A 23,447-nucleotide genomic window follows, 5' to 3' on the forward strand; every position below is an offset into this window, starting at 1 on the left:
TAGTTGTGGGCCCAGGGCATCTAGATTCTGCAACTCGACCTGAAACAGAAGACTTTTACTCACTGGATTGTTTCACTGTGACCCAGAGCCATGTTTTCTGGAACTGGCACTGGGAGTACTTGCCCCTTGGCCCTGCCCTGGGCTGGTGGATTGTTTAAACGTAACCTTTCAGGCCCCCCTAGGGTTTTTGCAGGTCCCTTTCTACCACAATTTGCCATAGTTACACATTACGCATTCTACTTGGCTTCTTTTGTTTCTGGGTGTCCAACCTGTAAAAGTGGAACTCTTCATGATGGTCAACTTTGTTGTCCCCTTGCGGTAGGGTTCTTCCTTGCTCACACTTGTGGTAGAACTCACTTTTCCTCAAAACTGTAGCTGTGCCTGCAGACCTTTGCCATTATAGCCTATGGGGAACCTTTACCAACATGTCCAAAAAATGTTATTGGTCTTTTATATCGCTCTTCATTCAGGAATCCACCAGCTTCTAAGCGGGGTACCGGGTATCAAAGCATGTTGCCCCGGAACTATCCTCCCGGCCACCTCCACTCCTCCCAAATGACTTTTAAGGGTACCTGTATGAACACTGACATTTTGCCTGTGCCCCTCTGGGGCCCTCAGGGTTTCTTAGAATGAACTGGAATTTTAGCTTCCAACACTGGTTTAAAATGAATCTTTAAAGTTCTGCATTATCTCCTGGTCCATGAAAATGTTCGAAGTTAAATCACTTCTAGGTATTGTTCTACCCGACTGCTAGGAGGGTATTGAGACCTCGTGGAGTCTGGCACTATACATCTACTCTGATCCTAACTTGTGATGGCCTTCTGGGGTATTAACCCCCTTTTCTCCCTGTACATGAAACATGACACTAAGTCGAACATTTGTAGCGTTTATGCTGGTATGTGCTAGAGGTGTAGGAATAATTGTTTTATGTTTGCAATTGCAGGTCCTTATTATCTAAGGGACCCTTTTCTACCCACCCCTTGGAATATATAAATATAGTGCCCATAACAAGGTAGTGGACATAAATTTAGCATTCGGGATGGGTAGGGTCTTTTTTGACTAATTTACTGTTTTACTTTACACCAGGGATTTTAATGAGGGTCCCTGGTGCTGTTACCGCCCGTTCCAGCCCGTGGAACGGGTGATGATTACTATTAGCACCCCGGATTGCCAAACCAGTAACCCGGGCTGCTGATGGCTATGCCTTTTGGATGAATGAACTGGACACCTCGCGGCGCCCCATTCATTCAAAATAATGTTTCAAAATGGCCGCCATGAAGCTGGGAGATGGGGCTCCAATCAGAGACCCTCTTCAATTTCCATTGTGGCCAGAAGGAAGACGGAGAGCAGCAGTGGCGGCCGCTGAAGCCATCAGATGAGTGGGGGTGGGACAGACGGGGAAATTAAGGAGAAGGGAAGGCAGGGTAGGGGGAAGATGGCAGGGTAGGGAAGCAGCCGCCGGGTTGTTCGAAACGCGTGCTTGGTTCGTGGGATACAGCTCACGATCCGAGCATCCTGATTAGTGGCTCCCCCGCCCGGTGTGCTAATCTGTTATCCTAAACACTTATTTGCCCTAATAGATATTTTATGTGTGTTTTTTTAAAGACCATTGTTTATTGTTGTGTATACGTGTTTAGTGTATTCTTTGGAGGTAACTGTTGGTACTAACTGCACTTCACTGCCAACTTTCCGTCCTCCCTTGCATTAAGCATGACTGGTCTGCCATAGCTGCCTATTGTGAGGGCTGTTCTACCTTTTAGTTTGAACCTTGCTTTTGCATTAGGTTACATGGGCTGTGGAAAAACCTTCCGAACAATCCATAATGTTGTAATGCAATAAAGTGTCAAAACACATTTGCAAATCCTTAAATTCAAAACGACACAAACTTTTCTCGTACTTAAAGTTGCTGCACATTCTAAAATGTGCGGTGTCTGCGTCCTTTGCAATCTCCTCAGTTTGTTGACGTCATGCTACCCATGTTCGAAGGGCATGGATTCACGTGTGTGCTGATTCAGTGCCTTTCTGTTTTTCAGCACTCTTTCCAAATGCTGCCATGCTGTGGTGGCCCTGATCTACCCCTTTGCCTGGCAGCACACCTACATCCCCGTGCTGCCACCCTCCATGATTGACATAGTCTGCTCTCCGACCCCGTTCCTGATTGGCCTCCTGTCCAGCTCTCTACCGCGCCTTAAGGAGTTGCCTGTGGAGGAGGTGAGTCCTCTTTCAATGGAATCGAGATGTGGATTAAATGATATGGTCTTTTACTCCTTTGTACCAACAGAAAATGAGCGCAGTGCCCTCTCTAGGCCCCTGATACATTTCTCCTTTGGGCAATGAAAAGTGTGTAATTTGGAAACTAGCAGATTTTGTGTTTTTTATTTTGGCGTTTTCCATAGAGCAAAGATAAAGTGCTTTATGGCACAGTTGCAACATATTTTGGACACTATAATCCAACAAACACAAAAAACTGTATGTGGGTGTAGAAAGTACAGACCATTGCTGTGAACAGCGTGCATGGGGGTGGAAGCCGGGCACGGGTGGTGTGCGCACACACTCAACATTCCTAAATTCCTAGAAGGCGGCACCACAAAAGTCCACCAGGCCCATGCGTTGTTAAACATTCCCTTTCCCCTACCCCTTTAGCTGACCCTCTTGCAAATACTGTTCATTTCACACTTCTGGGTGTCGCCTACTGGGTACGCTGTGTGAAGAGAGTCTCGCCTTGGCTACCCTCTTCACTGCTCGGCTAAGAAGAGGGTCAGGGATCTGAGGCAGTGTGTTCCGTGCTATGAGATAACTGAATGACCACGATGGGCAGTGAACTTGCGACATGGTGTAATTATGGGTCTTTCCGTTGTTACAGGTTCTCGTGGTGGATCTGGTTCATAATCGATTCCTAAGACAGGTGAGTGGAAGCGCTATTGCTCTGTGTTTCTAGCAGGGTGTCTTTTTTTTTGCCACTTAACGCTGTGCCTAAATGTGTACGCCACCATACCTTCCCGCGAATGTGCATATCGTTCATTTGGATTTTGTGCTTTGTCAGGAAGGTTTTTCCAAACCACTACTGGTATAGGGTTGTGAGGGACCAGCCTTAGTCGACCTGCAGGGTTTTCACCAAGTTGAACCAAGCTCTTACTGGTAAAGCGACCGAACAGTGAAAGGAATGGAGGAGACTGATGTAACGTACAACTCACATACACAATTGTTGTCAAATTAGCTTGTACACAGGCAGGTATTACAAATATACTTATTTAGTTATAACAGTGCAGTGCATCATTCTCAATAAACTACTAGGTAAGTAAACCAATTCTATATATAGACTACACAACATTGGTGCCCAATGGGGGCACCAACCACATGCTGGATCACAACAATTAAATAGTTACTTATACCATGCATTGTTAGGCTGAGGTGGGGTGAAAAAGATGTTGGGTTATATCTCAAACCTTACTATTTTATAAGGAGCTCCGACACACTGCAAAATTACCTTAAGACATAGTCTTATCTTCGTAACAATTATCCATCAATATTCGCCTGTAAGCAACCAGTTTTGGTGTTTTAGGGAGTTAAAAAATGGTACCACAATTCTCTCATGGGGATTAACCCGCCTCATTCTAATAGTCGAGCATGATTGTAGTGACATTCGTAAAATGGTACTTGCAGATTTTCCTTGGGGAAGGACAGCCAGCAATCACAAGAGTCTTGTATAGGGGTCTGAAACCTTTGAATCTCCAGATGTTTCGAACTACAATTCCCATGATAGAAGGCTATTGACTATGCTGGCTAGGGATGATGGGAGTTGTGGTCAAAGCATCTGGAGAGCCAAATGTTGCAGACTCCTGGTCCAGAGAGCCCCCACACAAGATTCCTGTTTCCAGGTTGTACCGCCAATTTATTTAAATGGTGCGAGTGGCCAAAAATTGATGTCTGCACCCATGCCCCTGTAATTGTGACCAAGGAGATCAATTACTTTAGTTTATTAGCTAGGTTATACGCGTTGGCCATTGGAATAACTGCTCTCAATGTTGGTTGTGTTGCTGGGTCTCCAGAGTTTGCAGCTGCAGAGGTGGCTTCTATTTGACAGCTGTGTTCCGCAAGTCAGCACATCTGGTCTCCATTCTTGACCTCACGTTACCTGACATACCCATGATTTGGTATTCGAGCTTCCCAGTTAGGGAGGACCTCTGCTCAAGCACCCATGAAAAGCAAGGACCACAATGATGCAAGAGCCGGAAGCCTCAGTCTTGGTGACCCAACAAGGGTCTGCAGCAAGGATGAGGGAGTACAAAGGGCTTCAGCTCCAGCAAGGCCTTTCTACCTCTTAGCAAGCAGCGGAGCCACAGTGTCAATGTCCCTCGATGGTGTTGCACATCAGGCTGCACAATGTGCAGGTGCAGAGTAATCCCTTATCCAGGTGATGCAGACCAGCTAAAGACTTATTGTTTCTACAAGCAGAGGGAGGACGGCTATCGAGGTCTATGACTATCAAATGGTTGTGCCCACCAACTCAACGGAGACCCATTGGGAAGGCCTTTGGCAAAAGAGAAAGGAGATTTGACTTTCAAAAGTTGGCATTGGCAGTGGTTGTCGGAGCAGTAGCTTCCAGTGTCTCTGCGGCCTCTCATGCTTCAGATTCCAGGTTCCAGAACAAATGGTTCCAGTTTGCCTCTTGATATACAGAGACATTGTTTTAAGATGGATTTCTAGCATCAACCGTGGGGTGGATTTTGGGAGGCCAACATATTATGGTGAACAGGAAAGACACTGAAGTATAGCCAAACCCATTCAAGGTCTGTAGCACAGCTGCAAGGCTTGGACACGGGAGGGGTGTGAGAGTGGTCTAGGGATACAGTGAGACATACACAGACACACTCTAATAATTCCAGTGAGACAGAAAATTACAAACATATCAAATGATTTATTAGGCTTTTAAAATACACACTAAACAATGACATCAGGTAAGTAGTATCACACTACTATCAAAATACACATCCACAATTGGGGATTCCTAATCGAATCACAGCACCTTATATTAAATAAAGTTAAGTAATAGTTAGCAATACTTTCAATGAATGGATGAGATTGAGTCTAAGGGGAACAGTTGATTCAAAACCTGTATACAGAGGTAAGTAATCAAACTAAAGAAATACAGATAAGACACTTAGGAGTGAACCTACAATTAGATCCCTAACTCTTTGTAAGTCCAGCTCTGATATAGGATGGGGCCTAGTGTCACCAGTTCCACACGATATACTGTTCAGGTAGGTTTACTATTGGATTGAGCAATACCAGTGGCTGTGATTAAGAGTTCGAAAAGTGTAGAAAAGTTCAGGTAAGTGTCTCTCTCAATCCCACCACACTAGATAAGGCCCAGGGAGGGAGCTTTGATGTAGTACCACACTTATCTGAGTCAGGCAAGAGAGATATGGGATCAGGACTTTACAACCCATGTAACTTTATGGAGGAGAGGGGACTGAAACGGATATGTTAACTTGGACCCATACTCAGATTTTCCCAAAGATAACTTCAGAGGTTCTGGACTCTATTGACACCACATACTTCTGTGCTTGGTCCTGTGGAGGGAGGCCTAGGGGTCGCGGGTGCAGAGGTAATTTTTGTTGGTGGTATTTAGTTTTGGTCAATCGCTGTACCTGGATCCAGAGAATCACCACTGGATCACTAGCGAAAGACAGAAGACTTCTGTGGAGCAGGCAACCTCAGGAGACCTCCAGTGATTGAGGAAGACTGGATTCATCGGGAGCAGCCACAATCCACCATTGACAGGTGATCTTTGGTTGGAGAACAAAGGAGCAGGTGCTGCACGGCCTCCGTTGAGACTAGAAGCCTGAACCTGCAGAAGGAGGCATCTTGTAGTACAAGTTGAAGAGCCTCCAAGTTTCAAGGATGTACTCCGAACTGCGATGACTGCAACAGGGTATCCCAGGAAAGAGCAGGTCAGTCCACCGGATGGTCCAGGGACACTTCTGAAGCCTCAACAGGCAGTGATCTTTGAGCAGGGTTCAGACATGTTCCCACCAGTCCAGGGATCAAAGCACCGACAGGGGCATTCTTGAGATCAGGACAGAGAGAGGGGCAGGGCTTCACCAGAACTTGGCTGGAGGCAATGCTGGTCAGCTGTAAAGATCGTCCTGTGGCCTTCAGCAGGCTGCACTTATTTGTAGGGGTCTTGGCACCAATGATTTGTCGATTCATCTGATTGTATCCAGGATTTGAACTGGAGTTGCTATCAGGTCGGTTCACCAATGGTAAGGATCTGCACCATTCAAACTGGTAGGGGCTGTCCAATCATGGACAGCCATTGGCCAAACATTCTGCCCAGAAACACACTCTAGGGCATGGAGGTGGACTGGGACCGGACAGTCCCAGTTCCCCCATCCGGCCACACACACACAGACTGCGACTTTGCCCAGGAAAGCAGAGGCTTTGTCCTGCCTGGAAAGGGCTTTCCATATTTGTCAATTCCAGACCTGAGCGGGCAGGAAGAAGGCCAAAGGACGGGTGAAAATATCGAGGCACGGCCATTTTGAGTACTTTTTATGGCTTTATGTCGTAAAATGCAAAAGTGCACAAATAAAAAGTCAGATACGGTAGAAAACAAATCTGCTGCCACCAGCCCATCCTGGACACATTGCATTTGTAACCAAGGTTACAAAAGGAAAAGTTATTATCCTAATCATACTTCACTAAGGGAGACAGTCTCCAGTACTGATGGTACTGATGAATTTCGCCATAAAAATGAGCCCAAAGCAAGCGAAGTCAGGTCTAAACCAAGCAAAAAGAAAGGGTGTCCCATAGAAGTCAATGGGAGAAAAGCAGCAAAATTAAAGTCTTTACTAACTAATGGGTTGGAAGAACCCGAGCCCATCTATCAAAGGACCTGAACATTCACGCTCTGAGTAGCTATCCAATCATGGACAGCCAGCACAGATGCCGCCATCATGACATCACCCTAGTTTGGATGTGTATTGGGGCATCTGCAGGCCGGTCCAAACCAGCTCCCAAGCACAGAGTCTCTTCCCAGGCACTGGCGAGACCATGAAATAGAGCACAACCATGCATAGCAATGTCCTACCCCTGCATGGGTGGAAGGTGGCCAGAAAAGCCCATGAGCCAAAGAGACAGCATTTTTTTGAAAAACAGCAATTTTGTGGTAACAATAGAGGTCTCAATCTAAAAATGTTTTTTTTAAAGTTCTTTTTGCCACCATCCTGTGTGGACATCACGGCTTAAGTGCAAAGGCACTGGAGGTGGAAGGGAAAGGCTGGCGTGAGGTCCCCATGTACTACTCCTTAAGCAGACTAGTGTTACACAAAAAAATCCATGGAGACAGAGACCTCCTGCACTAGTAGTCTTGGAGACTAACCAGCGCCCCCAAAACGAACTGATTTGAATTGGTGTCTGAGGCTGAAAGTCTTCTCTAACAATAGGTCAAGCTCACAACATCCGTGTGCATATTTGCATTTTTAAGTTGCTTATTCATCCAATGTAGTGGTGGATGACTCAAAGAGAGGGCGCAGAACCTCTGATAAGGCAAACCAGACTATCCTTGGGATTTGCTCGATGCCGGCCTTTGCGTGCCCGTTTTGCTAGTAGAGGACTAGTCCACATACATCGGGAGGGCTATCGCAGGTTTTGCCTTTGAAACACAAGGAGAGGATGATGAAATTAAAAAAGACACTGCACAACCCCTAGCCAATAGCCCAACGTATCCCCATAATGGGTTCAATATAAAAGCAAAAAAAAGGCAAATGAGTCCCACGATGGAGGTGCCAGACATTGGCCAGTTACGAAAAGAAAATACAAACCATCACCCGCAAGATCCATTATCCATTGGAGTATGTTGGGGTTTCATGTTGTGTAAATGGTAACGGAGGGAGATGTGTTACGGTGTTCGGTTTCTGGCTGCCACGCTGCAGAGCCAGTGATGTCGGAGTGCTGGGAGACCACAATGGAATGCGGTGTGTGGATGACTGTAGGAGTATTCCAGTTGTGACAGTTGCATCTGGGACTGGCTGAGTGTGGATGGCCCATGGTCTGTCCCTCGGTCAACGTGCCTTTGTGGGCCTGATTCATGTAACGTTTTCCTATGGGATTGCGCCATTATAAAACACTTCGATGAATCAGGCCCTAAGTGTCGACGTGTGTATACCTTGTGCCTGGTTTACCAACGGTCATTAAAGCTACTCACTGATGTTTGATTCTGGTGTCCTCTGTAACCCTACGAACACACTCTGCGACAAGTACAGCTACAATCTGATTCCTCTGTGGTAGCAGCTCACAAACTGTATCCACAACAGGGCACACCTACAGGCAAAGGATACACACCGACTCTGTGGGAAACAAATGGCTACACCTACATCCCACAGTATCCGCATTGTCAACACACAAGCCCTAATCAGTAGGCGTGACCGGGCGAAATGGGACGATATCCAAACCTTCCCATAGGATATGCTCCGGGGAGTTGGAACTCGAGCCCAGGCCTTAATTCACGAAGGGCAACTGGCTGCTAATGCTGCCATTAAAAGCAGCTTACATGGGCCAGAAACCACAGGATGCTTGGTGAAAAATGCAGCCATCTTAAAACGGTTCTCCTCCCAAACACCTTAGTCCACACACCCTCCACTCCCCACCAAACCTGAGACTGGGTGGTCTCTACTCACCCCCCCGGTTTCCTCCCCTAGTTGCTTCTAGATCCCTTGTTACCAAATTGCCTGCCCTCCCACGTTGTCAGCTCCCCGCTCCCCTGTATCAATGCTTCCCCCACCCTGTCCTTCCCTCTGTGATTTGTAAAGCACCCTGTTGCTGCCCGAAATTAGGGAGCACTCAATACTGTAATAATGATAATGTTTTTGGCCAGAAACATGGGTGATACTAATATGCTTTCCATTGAATGGGAAACCTCTATTTTTGCAAAACTGTTCATTATGCCTTGGAGAATGCAAAGAAAGAACAGGGAACTCTGAAAATACCAGACCTATTATCAGTGTGCATTTTCTCGTGCACAGAATCCTTCACCAGTTTATAGAACCCAACCTGTTCCTTTGTATCAACAGTTTTGTCAAACTATTCAGATTACCGGGCCTCAAGGTCAACAGGGCTACTCTCAAGCTTATGACCAGCAGGGCCTATATCGCTAGCCAAATGTGGCTGTGTCTGTATGCTGGGGACCCCCCACCAAAATTGGAAGCACCCTAAAGCAATGACTCCATTCATCTGGTTCTCTGCCTTTTGATTTCCATCGATGAAGAATGCGACCATTTGCCTATGTATGGGAGACCATCTCCACAGACCTGTGGGTCCTGGAAACCGTACGGTACAGGTACTGTGTGTATAGTTCCTTATGCCACAGTGCAATGTTCCACTAAGGGAATCGCACTCAGAACCAGAGCACCTCCTGTGCTGTCGATAGTTGTGGCATACCTACACAGGCAAGGAGTTCATATTCACCTTCACCTGGGTGACTTGACGGAGAACAGCGCCTGTAAGTGCGCTGCAAGGGGTTTTCTCTACCATCATGGGTGTGGGGTCTGGAGAGACCAACCTGTAGTGGACCCGAGTCAAACAAGGTACAGGACTGTGAACTACCATTTCAAGGGAAGGATACACTGCTGTGACTTCCTCTGACCAAAAGCAGGCAGGTCATTGCCTCACAGTACTTGGCTTTGGCAGTACTTGTGGTAGCCGCTACCAGCATTCCTTCTGTGGCTTCTCACGCATCAGAATCTAGGTTCAGGTGGTTGATTCAAGAATGCCTCCAACTCCTAGATATTCTAAAATACTGGTTTAGGGGTGACACTGTCCATCTATCAGAGTGCATTCACCATGCAAACTCAGCAGTTATCCAATCCGGGATAACCAGCTCAGAGACGCTCAGGGTGCCAGTGAAGGTGATGTGGATTATGTCTTCCCCAGATGCAAGCAAAGGGGGGCTGGAAGGAACTAATGGTGGTAGCACAGAGGGTTGTCAAAGTACTAGATTCAAGTGGCCATCACAACAGAAGCATTCATGATAGTGTTGGGTGCACATCTAACTAATTAAAGCCCCATGTAAATTGACTGCTCAGTAGGGGGAGTTGAACCTATGGGGATTCCTCTAGTGGTAGGCACTTCCAGATCCAGTTCAAAGGGCAAACGCTTCCCATAAAGCTGGACAACACTCCGGCTATAGTCTGCATAATCAGAGGGACATCCAGCGCCACACATTGTCCCAAACAGCACAGCTGATTTGGCAGTGGTGCATAAAGAGGAACAAGTACCTACGAGACCAGTTCGCAAGTGCTCGCTCAAGCGCAGGACTTACAAGGTGACCTACCTTGCGGCCGTCAACTCTATCAGAAGGGTCAGTCAGCTACAGTCACTGTCGGTATTTCTACGCTTATCGCCTATACACGAGGACAACGTGCTGTTTGGCCCTTATCTACACTTGTAACCAAAGTTCACTTCAAAATTCCATGCCTGTCTGTTTAGAGAATTTCCATTTTTTTCCAAAAGAGAAAATATAGCAGAAAAGAGCCTATATACGCTCCTTGTACTACAACCAGTGATGTTCTGCACGAACAGGATGCAGGACACACGAAAGACGATGCATTTTTGCTTTGTTTGGTGTTCTATAGGAGGGATGCCCCATTAACAAACCTAGCATTGCCAGAGGTGTAATGCGCTGCTTCCTAGAGTGCGGCGCTCTTGCACATAAGCAGCTGCCCACTACTAGGAAATGTTCCACTCTGCACAATCTGTAAAGCGGCAACCTGGAGATCAATGTACACTTTCAAAAACACTACTGTATTGGTTGCGACAAGGACCTGACTCTGTCGAGGGGATGGAGACCCCTCTCATTCTGTGGTGGGAGGGTTACAGGGTTTTCTTCAAGCCAGTCCTGCCCCAGAGGCTGATCTGGTAGTTGGAGGGTCCCTGTCTTTCTCATATATGATATGTTATTTATAACACGCTTCATACCCAGAGGTTTCTTTCTAAGTGCGGACCCAGGGATCGAACCTGTATTGCTCCGTGTCGTCTTGTTTCCAAGTCGAGCATGTTGCCGCTGAGCTATCCTCCTGGGACTAATATGCGTGCAACTTAGATATGAGTACCACAGTTTCTTACCCTGTGCCTGTTGTGCACGCTTTTGGACAGTCCGTTTCCCCCAGGAAATGGCAGTTCCCAAAAGACCCAGCGGTGGAAGAGTGTTAGCAGCGCAACTGGGAGAGACAGCGAGACAACTGAACGATCCATACACCCATCCGGCAATCCCAGTGCTCTGCACTCCAAGGATTTCACCCTCCATAAAACTGGTGCGCTCAGTCAAACTTTCCAGCAACACGCTCACCCACAGGGTCAATGTGTTTTCCTGCAAAGGTGCAGCAGTATAGGCCCGCTGTCAGACCGGCATTCCACACAAGCCGGAAAGCCCTCACACGGACAAGAGCCGGTGGACCCATGTACAAGAAAGGGGTGGGACTTAAGACAGCTTTTATGCTTCTGCTCACCTGTTACACCTCCCCTGCGGAAATTGAATGACTGGCGTAGTCCCAGGCAACGAGGTGAGGTAGAGAGCTAATGGAGGGGGATGAGTGAGGATGAAAGAGGGGACAGGAAACGGGAAGACGTGGGTTATTCGGGTGAGGTCAAGGAAAGAGGAGGACCAACACACTAAGTGAAAGAAAGAGGATTACTGAAGGAGTGTGCGCAGTGAGGTATTGGTTGGTGGGAGAGAGTGGTACTTTGGCTTGAGTGTGTGTGTAAGGTGGAACTAATCGAAAAAAAGTAGTGCATGACTAGGGAAGTGAACGGAGAATGACTGTGGGAGGAGGTGTGGGTGGAAAGGGTAGAGTTGTAGTGTGAAGAAGGTAGAGTAGTAGGCAGAGGTGCAGAGTGGGATGGGCAGCAGTAGTGCCGAGAGGGGTGATTAACAGGGGTGCTGTGAGGGTAGTAGGGAGGAGAGTAGGAGGAAGAAAGGGAAAGGGACAGAGGCGTGGGGAGAGGAATATCAGAGTGAGGAAGAAAAGGACCAAGCGAGGCCAGAGTGTTTGAAAGTCACCAACCATTGCGGAATACTAGATATGGGAACTTGGTAAGTTTTTCCCAGAGGGAGTTGGCGAGGGAAGGGGTTTGCCTTTAGGCCACCACAGTCAGACAGACCGCTTTTTAGATAGTAGGGGGGTTACCAAGCTTTGGTGACAATCTCGGGGTTGAGGGACACCTTTGTTAGGGAGGTATTGGCCTGCACAAGTCGAGAGAGGTGGGATGAGCCATAGCGAGCCCCTTGACTATTCCAACAATAAAAACCCTTGAACTGCCTTTGAGAGTTAGTGTTTTCTTGAGGCCATCTGTGACGAGATGCACAAACCAGAACTGATTCTCACATGCGTCAAGCAGTTCAATTGTAATGCGTTTACTCCTGGACCAACTGCACACCCACCACTAGAGGCTGGCACTGCAAGCTCCCAAGTGCCATTGGCGTCTTGCTTGTGCATGCACTGCCTCTGACTGGAGATGTGGAGATAGACTGCAGGTCTGTTGGACAGCCGAGCCTTCCTCAAGCTCTTTGTTGACACTAGATCTCACAAGGAGATGTGGGTGCTGATGTCATTCAAAGTTACTGTGTTGGTACCACATGTTCTGAAGGCACCAGGAGATGGTCCTACGACGCTGAATGTGCCACATTCAGCAGCTTGAAGCCAGATTTCCACTTCACTGGTAGCCAGCCAAGACTCTTAAATGCCAGGATAGTGTGCTGGTGTGGGTGCAAATGAAAGGCAATCTGCATACCTCGGTTTTATACCATCATTGGCAACCTTGTCTGGTCTCACGCTGGGCAGATTGAATTGCCTGCATCCAGTTTGGGCAGGGAGAGGGTTCTCTGAAGACAGCACGTATGATATGCTGGTCTAGAAAAGGTGTAATGTTTTTCTCATCTCCACTCTTGCATGGTCATGGAGATGTGAAATGTTGATGTAAGTGAACCTCTGGATTACATGCCTATGTAAGCCATGTACACAGTGGGGTTAATAGCTTGTGCCTCGAAAAATCATGGTGGGCGCCAGCTCAGAAAGCACATAAGGGCACCCCAGTTCCAATTTATACAGTTATCGATCCACCGGGAAGTCCTTTTTTTACTCCTTTTGGGCCATCTCAACTTTCTGTCTCTGTTCAGAAATTTTTTTTTTGTTTTTGCAACTTTCCTGCGTTTACTTCAATGAAGTCCATGTGCTTACCTGCTTTCTGTTTAGGGTGAGTGAGGCCCTTAGGGACTGTCCAGGCCTAGACCACACTTCAGCCCAGGGTATGTCCTGCTGCTGGGCAGAATGTGTGGTGACACTGTCCCTGATTGGACAGTCTCCACCTGTTTAAATGTTGCAGCTCCCTTCCATAGATGGCCTAGGACAGCCCCATGCGTAGTGGCTTCAGATGGTTGGATCTTGTGGTTAACAAAGGACCACCAGAGGCCCATCGAAGGACTGTTGGTACAAGCTGCAATTGGCTAAGCCAACTCTAGTGTTTTAGGCCTCCAGCTCGAATCGGAAGGCCTGAACTGTGTGCCTTACCTCTCTGGACTGGTGGGAACAAGCAGTGTGAAGCCCTGCTCTGCATCCATGGCCGTTTTAGGTCGGTGTCCACAGTGGGTCTGCAGTTGGCCTGCACCTTTGCAAAGGGCCCTACTTGCCTCACTGCTGGAGGTCTGCATGCCGAGCTCCGACACCTGGCCACCTGCTTCTGCTGTCTCATCATAAGAGGCCTACTCTGACCTGAAGGCCTGCTCACCCTGTCCTGGGTCACACCAATATCCACTCCAATATGCTGCTCCTGAAGGGGTCTCATGTGCCGCTGGGACTAAATGTATGCCATCTGCAGCCTGTCCTGTGGTTTCTGCCACAGCATGATCTAAACATCGAGGGAAGCCTCAAACCCACATCCTATGAGCCTCCTACAGCAAAACATATAGTGAGCCTTGTTGCCCCATGATTTCCTTGCACGTAGTTTCTTTGGTGTTCCAAGTTTGAGCCCTGGGGTCATGATACCTTATAACTCTTTACACACCCCATGCCCACCCTGACTAGCATTGGGCATAAAGCCCTCAAGTTAGAGGTCGCTCTCTTTCCAGGGCAAAAGCGGAGGAACCTGTGTTTGGAGAACTATCTTTGGTCATCTAGGACTTTCAAACTGGTAGTCTACTTCTTCCCTAGCCAGAGGACTTTCTGAGACTTTGCTGCAATGATAAAAAAAAAGATGTTACTATCACAAAGGTGGAGTTGTGCTTCTAAAGGGTTGCTCTTGTTGATTAAAGTATTTCTAGCCTGCTTGAGACTTGTGTTCTTAAAACCCCCCTCTAGCTATCTATATTGCTACATGTCCTTACTAAACTGTGTTCTCATCTAATATGTCCAGTAATCCATGTTGGTGTTGCAAACTGTGATGTGTGTGTGTGTATATATGTTTTATATGGACTTTACTTTCGAGTAGTGTGTTGATTTTACCGATTGTGTTAATTAAATAGTATATTTTATATTTGCCTGTGTGGATCTCTGTTCATTAACAGGCTTTGCTCATGTTAACTGTACTTCACATCAAGCCCACCTCCTCCTGAATTCACTGCCCAGTCACCCTACCATTGAGGGTTCGGTCAAAGACTTTAGAGTGAAACTGGTTTCATCTGCACACAGTGTGTGCCACCTTTTCTAATTGTATGCCACTGTAGCTCGTTGAATATTATTGTGCCTGAAGACCTTCCCATGCAGAATTGTGTGTCACGGTCTCTCATTGTACGTCGTCACTGCGTCGTATTGTGTTTCATGACAGCCTGTATCACACCTACAGGTCACTGTGTAGGTGTTCCCGTTGGTTGTGTGGAATGAGCTGTGCCTCTAAAGTTTTTTTTTCTATTCTCCCACTCCTGTATACTGCAGATGGATGACGAAGACTCGATCCTTCCGCGGAAGCTGCAGGCGGCTCTGGAACAAATCCTGGAGCAGAGGAATGAGCTTTTCATTGAGTGGGTGCCGGGTCCTCTAAGCGCCAGACAAGGTAAATCCCAGAGCAGGCCCTCTGCATCGCCAGGGAAATCGGATTTACCAAGCAACATTCTAAGCGACCGCCCAACTTTGCTGGGGATGTTCCAAGTAACCCATCAGTGTTACTGGGTCCATTCCAGGTGACCTCGCGGTTTTGGCTGGTACATACAGGTGACACCAGTGTTGCTGGTCAAATCATATAACCGTGCCGCTGGTTTAATTGGAGACCAACCTCCCAGAGTCTCTTGGTGAAGGCCAGATCATCCCTCAGGAGTGGCCACCTTGTGCCTGTGGCGGCGCCCAAAACAGCATCCCAGTCCCACTACATCAATTCCAGATGGATCTCCGGAATGACACTGTTTTAATCCCAGAGCACTCAATTTCTCATATGAAAGCAATACATGGAAGGCCACATCCAAACACACACGCCTTTTTTCTTCTCATCTCTGCCCCAGGTTTTTGTACCTTGGTTGCATGGCCCTACACCCACTCTCCCTCACATATTTTCAGGCTGGGATGCGGATGAGCCCAGAGAACAGCCATAGAAGATCAACTTTAGTACTTGGGGGCTGCATGCGCAGTGCTGGTTCTACAGCAAGAGAATTATAGAAGGCCATACAAGGCACAACCACAATGTGCACCAGAGGGCACCATATTGTCCTTGAAAACAGCAGCAAATATCGCCCTGTTGAAGGGCTGGCGCACAAAACAGCACCTTTTGAAATGTATTCTACTATTGCCTCTTAGAGAGAACACTGTAAACATTAAAGAACGTTCAAACCGGTATCTGAGGTAATAATATCCCTATATATATATGGTTGTTGTATATAATGTTGCCTGGAAAAGTTTGTGGCGACATTATATAGGTAACTATGATATATTTTATTTGTATTGCACCAATATACCAGTGTTTCAGAGCGCAAATATATATATATAGGGACAGGGGGAGAGGGAGTTGCAGGGGGGGGTCCCCCGCTCCCATTGAAAAAAAAAGGTTTTGGGGGTAACGGGGGTATCCCCTGAATGTTCCATGTAATAATGTCTCAGCAAAAAAGAGCAATTTTTCTGTGAATTTTTTGCATGGCGACATTTTTGCAGGGACATTATTACATGGAACCGCCAAAGCCATGGGTTATGGAGGGATCTAATAAAGGTACACTAAAGACCCTCTCCTGGCTCCCTGGGACCTCTGTGGACACCCCATTCTACCTCTGCTACAAGTTCCTAAGATACAGCCTTGGACCTTCTCTGGTCCAGCAATTTCCACCTACACTGTACATGCATGTATTCATTAGGTGAGCGTCTTGTTCAGACATTCTATACAGAGGTAAATGGATGGCAATGTAGCGCTGGGTGGTAATGAAAACAGTGTTTGATAGAGGAGGCGGTGAGAGAGACATTATAAGCGAATCGCACAAGTTGTAGTAGAGTTTGTGGCATGCTCATATACTCTGCCCCAAAGGGACTGGAGGTGGGAGGAGGTGGATTCATGATTCATTATTCATGTGTTCAGGTGCTGCTGTTTGAGGGCTCTTTTAAAAGGGCAATGGCTGGTGATAGCTCGAAGGCCGAGCGGCTCAGTGCTGCTGTAGAGGGTGAGCAGTGGGAGGAAGAACGGGCAGACCTGTATCTTCAAGGGGCCTGGAATTTAAATTGATGCTGCAATTTTGGGGCTTGGGATTGAGGATGGGTGAGTAGCAGTGAAGAGGGAGACATCCTGAGAGATACATGGAAGTGTGAGACTATATTTGGAGGCGAATGCTCCGAACCAGAGTCTGTGAAGCGCCCTGCTGAGCTGGACAGTGACTATGCCTTCTACCTGTGGCAGGTGGTTTAGGGAGATTTGAGGACGTTTGAGCCGGCGGCGACTGGGACCACTGTGGGCCTCTTCAAAGGGTTGGAGGAAGAAGTGGGGGGGCTATTGAAGGGGATGTTACTGTAGTCCAGTTTACAGACTAAATGGTCTTAGCGGAAAGCAAATGGGTTTGAGCTGGTATCTTTTCTCTTTCAGGTAGGGCGACTAGGCAGCATTAGGGTGATGAAAGTTGGGGGCCCTCCTTTCGCAGTTGAAATGAAATTTAAGATTTCATGTTGACCGGTGAGAGAAAAGTATCTGAATTATGCGTCTCTGATAAACGCTAGCTACTGTAGTTCCCATTTAATGGCGCTGTAAATTGTGCTCACGGAGGTGGTCCAGAACTAGAAGAAATTGTTGTGGGTGCAGTTGATGAGGGTGGCTAGAGGAGGTTGATCTTGGCAGCTTTGTGTAGCCATCGAGTACCGGATGGCAGTCGACTATTGGCAGTAGTGGGAGCAAACCTGGAATTCCCTCCCATAGGTCAATATAAGACCAGGAACTACCTCAATTCCCTTAGAGTCCTGAGCACCTGCTGTCCACGTCTTTCCATAAGTCCAGGCATGGGCGTGATTCCTTTATCGCAGTGCCCATTGGAGATTCAGTCCATGGTGCATGTAATACAAATGCTGCCCTAGTCAATCTTTCTATACTTCGATTCACATTTCCCTTGTAGATGCAGCATCTCTGAAACTCCTTCCATGTTGGCATTCCATTCAAACCCCATCCACCACCTCAAGCTTCTATTTGCTCTCCAAGGGCTGTCTACATCTCCTTTTTCTCTTTAGATCTTGTATCTGGCTGTACCCTTTCTGATCGGTTGGTTAATTTGACTCCCCAAACGTATTCTTCTCACCTTCTTTTTTTATTTCCCCCACCCAGACTCCAGCCCACTCAATGAGATTGTGTCAGAGTCGTTTGTGCGCTTCTTCGTGGAGGTGGTGGGGCACTACTCCCTGTTCCTGATCCCGGGGGAGCGGGAGGAGAAGACTCTCCACCGGGAAGCTTTCCGCAAGTCGGTCTCTTCTAAGAGCCTCCGTCGATTTCTGGAGGTCTTTATGGAAACGCAAATGTTTGGGGGATTCATCCAAGAACGGGAGCTGCAGAAGCAAGGATCAAAAGGTGAGCACCATTCTGTAAAGGAACCTTTGCTAATCCCTGTGCTGAACTTTATTTGTGACCAGCCCAATTCATTACGCAATGATTGACCAGGCTACTATCCTGCAGATTGTCCCCTCCCAGCAAGAAGAATATGTTTAGATTGAGTTCTACTCAAATGTACTGCGTCCTCATAAAGCATATGGAGTACATCCCTCAACCCCTCACACCACTACTCTGAGGCCCTACGGGGCAAAGGTTTGTGGGCGACGAGGTAGGATGCATGACGAGGGGCGTGGGGGTGGGTAAGGCTCGGAAAAGCAGGGAAAAACAAGAAGTACCGAATCTGCAAAAGTTCATGGATATATTACAATGGAAGTTTTTATTTTTAAGAATTGGATGTGGACTAACCTTTAATGCAAAGAATAACTAACGCTGGGTGCTAAAATAAACCTGCTAAAACATCTGCCTCATTGCCACCCTCCTGTCAACAACTCCCCCATCCAAATAACAATAAAATGACTGCAACACTTCAGAGCTTGCCCTGCTAGATCCAAAGTATGAAATTTATTATTATTTTTTTTATTGGCATTTTATGGTTAGTATATTACAAACCTTTTGCCTTTGTTCTTTAAAACATGCATGTTCATAACAGAATAACAAAGGGTTACTTAAAAAAAGAACAAGAAAGAATAATCATAAAACAGTTGAAGATGATGTTAGTCACTTTGTGTTCCACTAGGAGGGTCCAACGGAGGTTGTTTGTTTTTCACTGTATGAGAGGTCCTTAAGTCTCTTACAAATTACTAGTATTAGTACTAACTAATTAGTATTAGTTTGACCAGTGCTATTGTCAGTCGCAATCGTGGGCCTCTCGGTAGCTCCAACCACCAGTCCTCCGCTGTTTGAAAAGTATTATGCATTGTGAACTCTGTCATCAATCAAGATCCGATTTCATTTAGATTGATGCAATATAGAACCAGGTGTTTCATTGTTTCTATGGTTTCATCTTGGTGACAGTTTTGTTTCTCGATAGCTCGCTTAGATAATATTTCACCAGTGGGGAACAGGTTCAACCTAAACCCAAAGTATGGTATAAAAAACATCAGCAATCTTATTTAAATTTATTTGGACCATGGAAATAAAGAAAACATACTTTATTTTAATGGGTCAGATAAATTCTTTAATTAGATATTTCTTTACATTTAAAATAACATTTAGGGTCCTGTGCAGCGGGAAAGGTCCCTGAAGGGCTCTGGCCAATGAATATATTTTGTAGGACCCCAAGTCTGTTAGTGTTTTTTGTTATAATTTCTAACCGGGGCTGTATAACAGAATACCACTAGAACTCGCTCAGACGCATTGAAGTAGTATCTTTATATTCTATGAAGTCAGCTGGTTTCTTAAAGCAAACGTTTGACACCTTTCGAATAATATTTTGGTTCCAGCAAGGGAGTTCAGCCCCCTTGCAGGGCAATGTTTATATATTTATTTAGGGTCCTCCTGGAACCCATCTGAAGCATTTATTGATTAAATTCTATTTATAACAGTTGGCAAATCCTTTAAAAACATTGTTCACACTTTCAAAACATTAATTTGGAATCAGACTGGTCTTGTGACAAGGTCCCATTTTCAAGGATAGGATATGGAGATTGGGAGACCGTGGCGGCTGGCGAACACCACTGCCTTCGCAATGCTGACTCATTGAGGCAGCACACGGAGGAAAAGCTTCTCACAAGCCCGTGGTCACGTGGCTCTGCCAGCTGCATGTTGACATCAGAAAATGCCATATGACTTCGGAAAATAGGTGCAGGAAATTAGCTGGCGGGATGCACCACAGGTCAGACCTATATCAGGACCAAGGAGCTTGCCGTCATTCCATTGAGGCAAGAGATCACAAATGGATTCAGCGGTGGGATTCCCAGGTGGCAGTACCCTGGAGTTGAGGAGCCATGAAGAAGAGCTCCAAAATGGCAGATTCAGTGCAGTGGGCTGCAATGAAGTTGGTAGTACAACTGAACACACCTAAGGAAGTTGTAGTTTGTTCAAGTCCCCACCAATGAAAAGGCCTGCTCGTAATTGGTAAACAAATGCGCGTGTGTCCCTCCAGTTGTAATTCTGGGTGGACAATGAAAGGAGAGTCAACCAAGCGGGAGTTGGAAATGCTTGGAGAGTACAGAGAGAGGTGAGTGGAAAGCAGTGCTAGAAGTGTAGTAGTCTAACTGTAGTCTCGGCAGGGGAGGGGTTAGGTGGAAGCTTAGTGCAATATGTGGCAAGAGTTGCGGCCCAGGGCATTCCAGTTGTCCTAAGTGACAAGTAACAAGGCTCCTATATGATGCGATTGGTTATTTATAACACACTTATTACCCAGAGGTTTCTAAGCGCTGACGCAGGGATCGAACCTGTGTTGCTCAGTGTAATCTTGCTTCCAAGGAGAGCATGTTGCCCCCTGAGCTATCCTCTCAAGAGCCATACACTTGCACAGGGAAATGAATGGACAAATCCTCTATATAGAATGGTGAACATGCTCGTAAAAAGTAGAGGAATGATGAACAGAAAAAAGAAAAGTATTGGAACACTGCTCCGGACAGTTCCCGCTCACTTCAATCACTGGTGGAAAGAAGGGCAAAGGTGGGAGAGGTCCGAGGGAGAGAAAGGAAAGTAATAAATAATAAACTAAACCAAAGTGGAGGAATACATATATATAGAGAGAAAGAAGGTAAAACATCCAAGGAGAGGAAAAGGGAGGAGGTAGTGGTAAAACATCTAAGAAGAGATGAAGTAAGAGGTGAGAAATCTAAGGAGAGAAGGTAGGAGGTGTAAGTGAAATACCTAAAGAGAGGAGAAAGAGAGAAGGCCTAGGAGGAGCTCACAGAGATGGGAGGAGAGGACGAGAAATGACATCTAGGGAGCATGAAAGAGGATGGGGGAACACCAAGGGAGCGGGGCCGAGCAGGAACAGCAAGAAAGGGGAGAGGGAAGAGAAGAGTGTGGGACAGAGAGTAGGTGGTGGTCAGACAACCAGTGATGGAGGAGAAGACCAGAAGGAGAGAAGGGTGATCAAATACTGGGAGGAAGGATAAGGGGGTGGAGGTTTTTCACACCTGGGAAAGGAAGGTGCGCCTACGTTGTTAGAGAGGGGCTAGGTAAAGGACCACAGTCAAGCTAGAGATAAGAGGCTATGGACAGTCGAGACAGTGTATTTTAGAGACCAAACAAGGAGAAATATTGAAGTATCCTGGGGTCCAGCTGTTCATGTATTGTCTGACCCTAATCTGACTTCTTAATGTAATAGGGTGCGTTATCTGGTCTGAAAGTCCTGCTTCCCTGAAACACCAACGCGAAACCCTGAACATTCATGAACCAGCAAAGAAAGTCACAGGCCTACGAGAAAAGTGTTTGGGACACTGTAAAATCCCAGAGACTGAGAGTGACTGACTCGTCCAGGGAGCCAATTTTGCAATAATGTAGAGAGTTGAGGACTGAGTACCATTTGTCTTTTTCAAGCTTTCCCATTTCTTTCGATGGGACCAACAGCACATCTGCTGACAGTTTTTTCCTTAGCTGTTTTTAGTGACCGAGGTCTTTTTAGCCTCTCTCACTTAACTTATTTCATTTTTGGTAACTGTTTAGTCCTTAGCACTAGACCCCGAATGATGGCTAATGTTTAGCAACAGTACATCCCGTATGGACAGCAGTGCAGGGGACATTTTCTTCCCCTTTCCTTTATGGCCATTTTTGCCTTTGTGTAGCCCAGACTGGCTGATGTCCGTGGCACCTTTTTATGCTTACAATTTTTACATTCATGTGCACCTTTACTTTGTACTACGTGGTAGCCATTTTAGCTCAGCAATGGCCAGCATGGATCAACACATTGTTTCATCCATTTTTCTGGCTCATTGTCTTTGTTGGCCCCCTCCCTCCCTCGGAGTGGGAGGAAATTGCTTATATAATTCTCTTTGCAGACTCTGGCCAGAACCCTCGAAGTAGCTGTTGTGAGCTTGGCAACTGGTTTGGGCTGGGTAAAGGGCTGCAAACTGTCCAGATACACAGCCAGGTGACTGTGGCTGTGCTGGCAATCCACGATTGGAAAGCCATTTAAAACCTGCGGTCCAGCCTGGCGGGCCAAGATTTGTGAGGTCTTCATTGTAGATCTGAACTGCCAGATCAAACGGTCAAAAGGGGCCGGTTCTAGGTTATAATTTCACTTTTCGTAGGCTGCCTATCGAAGACTGATTTTTTTTTTCGAGCCAATTTTAGATGCCCTACAAAAGTGAAAGACATTCCCTCGCCTAACCACCAACCCTCCCCCACCCCCACCGCCCTGACACATACCACCCCCCATCCTCTCTGGCACGATTAATTTGAAATTTGGCAGGGTTTCACCCCTCGAGCCCCTATCCCTCATACCCTCCACGGGTCCCTCCAACCCAAGACTCCCCCAACCCTAACATACAACACACACTTATCCGGTCTCTCTCGTTGGTGCTTCCGGGTCCTGGCGTGGTTGTCCTCCCCTGCGCGCACTCATGTACAGCAGGGGCGTCGCAGTTTGATTTGGAAGGACCTCTCCGTCTTTTTTTTTAATAGTCGTTTTTAAAAAAAAAAAAAAGGTAATTTGACCTAATACCAAGGGGCCTCCTGTGGACTCCTAACGTGCCAACCAATGTTGGGATCATTCGTCTCCAATTGCCCAGACTTACCTGAGGTCATTGGTGTTCTTGGTTGGGGTTCGCAACACTGGACTGCATTCCCTTTTACCGCTCTGCCCCTACTGTTTCGCATTGAGTCCAATAGGTCACAAAGTCCTACCCTGTAGCTAACCTTGCTTGCCTTCCCTTTGGTGGTGGATCCTGGTTATTAGAATCCTGGCCTGTCTGGGGCCCCCCTCGCACCCAGGATTGCTAACTGCCCTCTTTATCCACAGGAAAACCTGCAAGTACTTTTCAATGAATTTTTACAATTTACCCACACTTGCCTGTTGAATTAATCCCCATCATAAGCTTTGGGAGAACTATGGTAACAGCTCTAAATTCTTCTTAAGTATTCCCAATGAATTACTTGCCTCAAACCTTGATTGGGCTGCTTTAAATTGTTTTCAAAGTGCTTGTGTACTTATAGTTTTATAAGCTAGTTGTATATTCAAACACCTTTTCCCCGCTTTCGCTATGCAATCAGAGGATTTTGAGAACACATGAATGACCACATATGTTTAGATTGAAGAAATATGCCTGTAATAGTGATTCAAACGTGAAACCCTTCGTAGCAGTGAAATGGGCCTGGTGATCATTTTAGGTGCCGCAACCCTCACCGGTGGTGAAATGCCTGCAAAGCATGAGACCTATACAATCAGTTGAATCGCTTTCAAGTGTGAGGCTTGGGTTATCCTCGAGCAGATCCATTACTTGTGCTTATTCGCGTGGAGCCCTGGCAGTGCTAAACACAGAGGTCCTTTTCAGATAATG

The 23,447-nt window shown here is 46.7% G+C and overlaps 1 protein-coding gene across 6 annotated transcripts in view; it reads left to right on the plus strand.

The window, feature by feature from the left end:
- Positions 1 to 23,447, plus strand: part of DENND2A (DENN domain containing 2A) — a 420,914-nt gene that overhangs the window by 380,725 nt on the left and 16,742 nt on the right. For all 6 annotated transcript variants that reach the window (XM_069628810.1, XM_069628811.1, XM_069628812.1 and 3 more), the window contains 4 exons: positions 2,034 to 2,211; positions 2,864 to 2,905; positions 14,925 to 15,042; positions 17,767 to 18,006. In XM_069628810.1, coding sequence (XP_069484911.1) covers positions 2,034 to 2,211; positions 2,864 to 2,905; positions 14,925 to 15,042; positions 17,767 to 18,006 — 578 coding nt within the window. The remainder of the gene's footprint in view (positions 1 to 2,033; positions 2,212 to 2,863; positions 2,906 to 14,924; positions 15,043 to 17,766; positions 18,007 to 23,447) is intronic.

This window comes from Ambystoma mexicanum, chromosome 12, assembly GCF_040938575.1.
Source record: "Ambystoma mexicanum isolate Mex_15411 chromosome 12, UKY_AmexF1_1, whole genome shotgun sequence".
NCBI lineage: Eukaryota > Metazoa > Chordata > Amphibia > Caudata > Ambystomatidae > Ambystoma > Ambystoma mexicanum.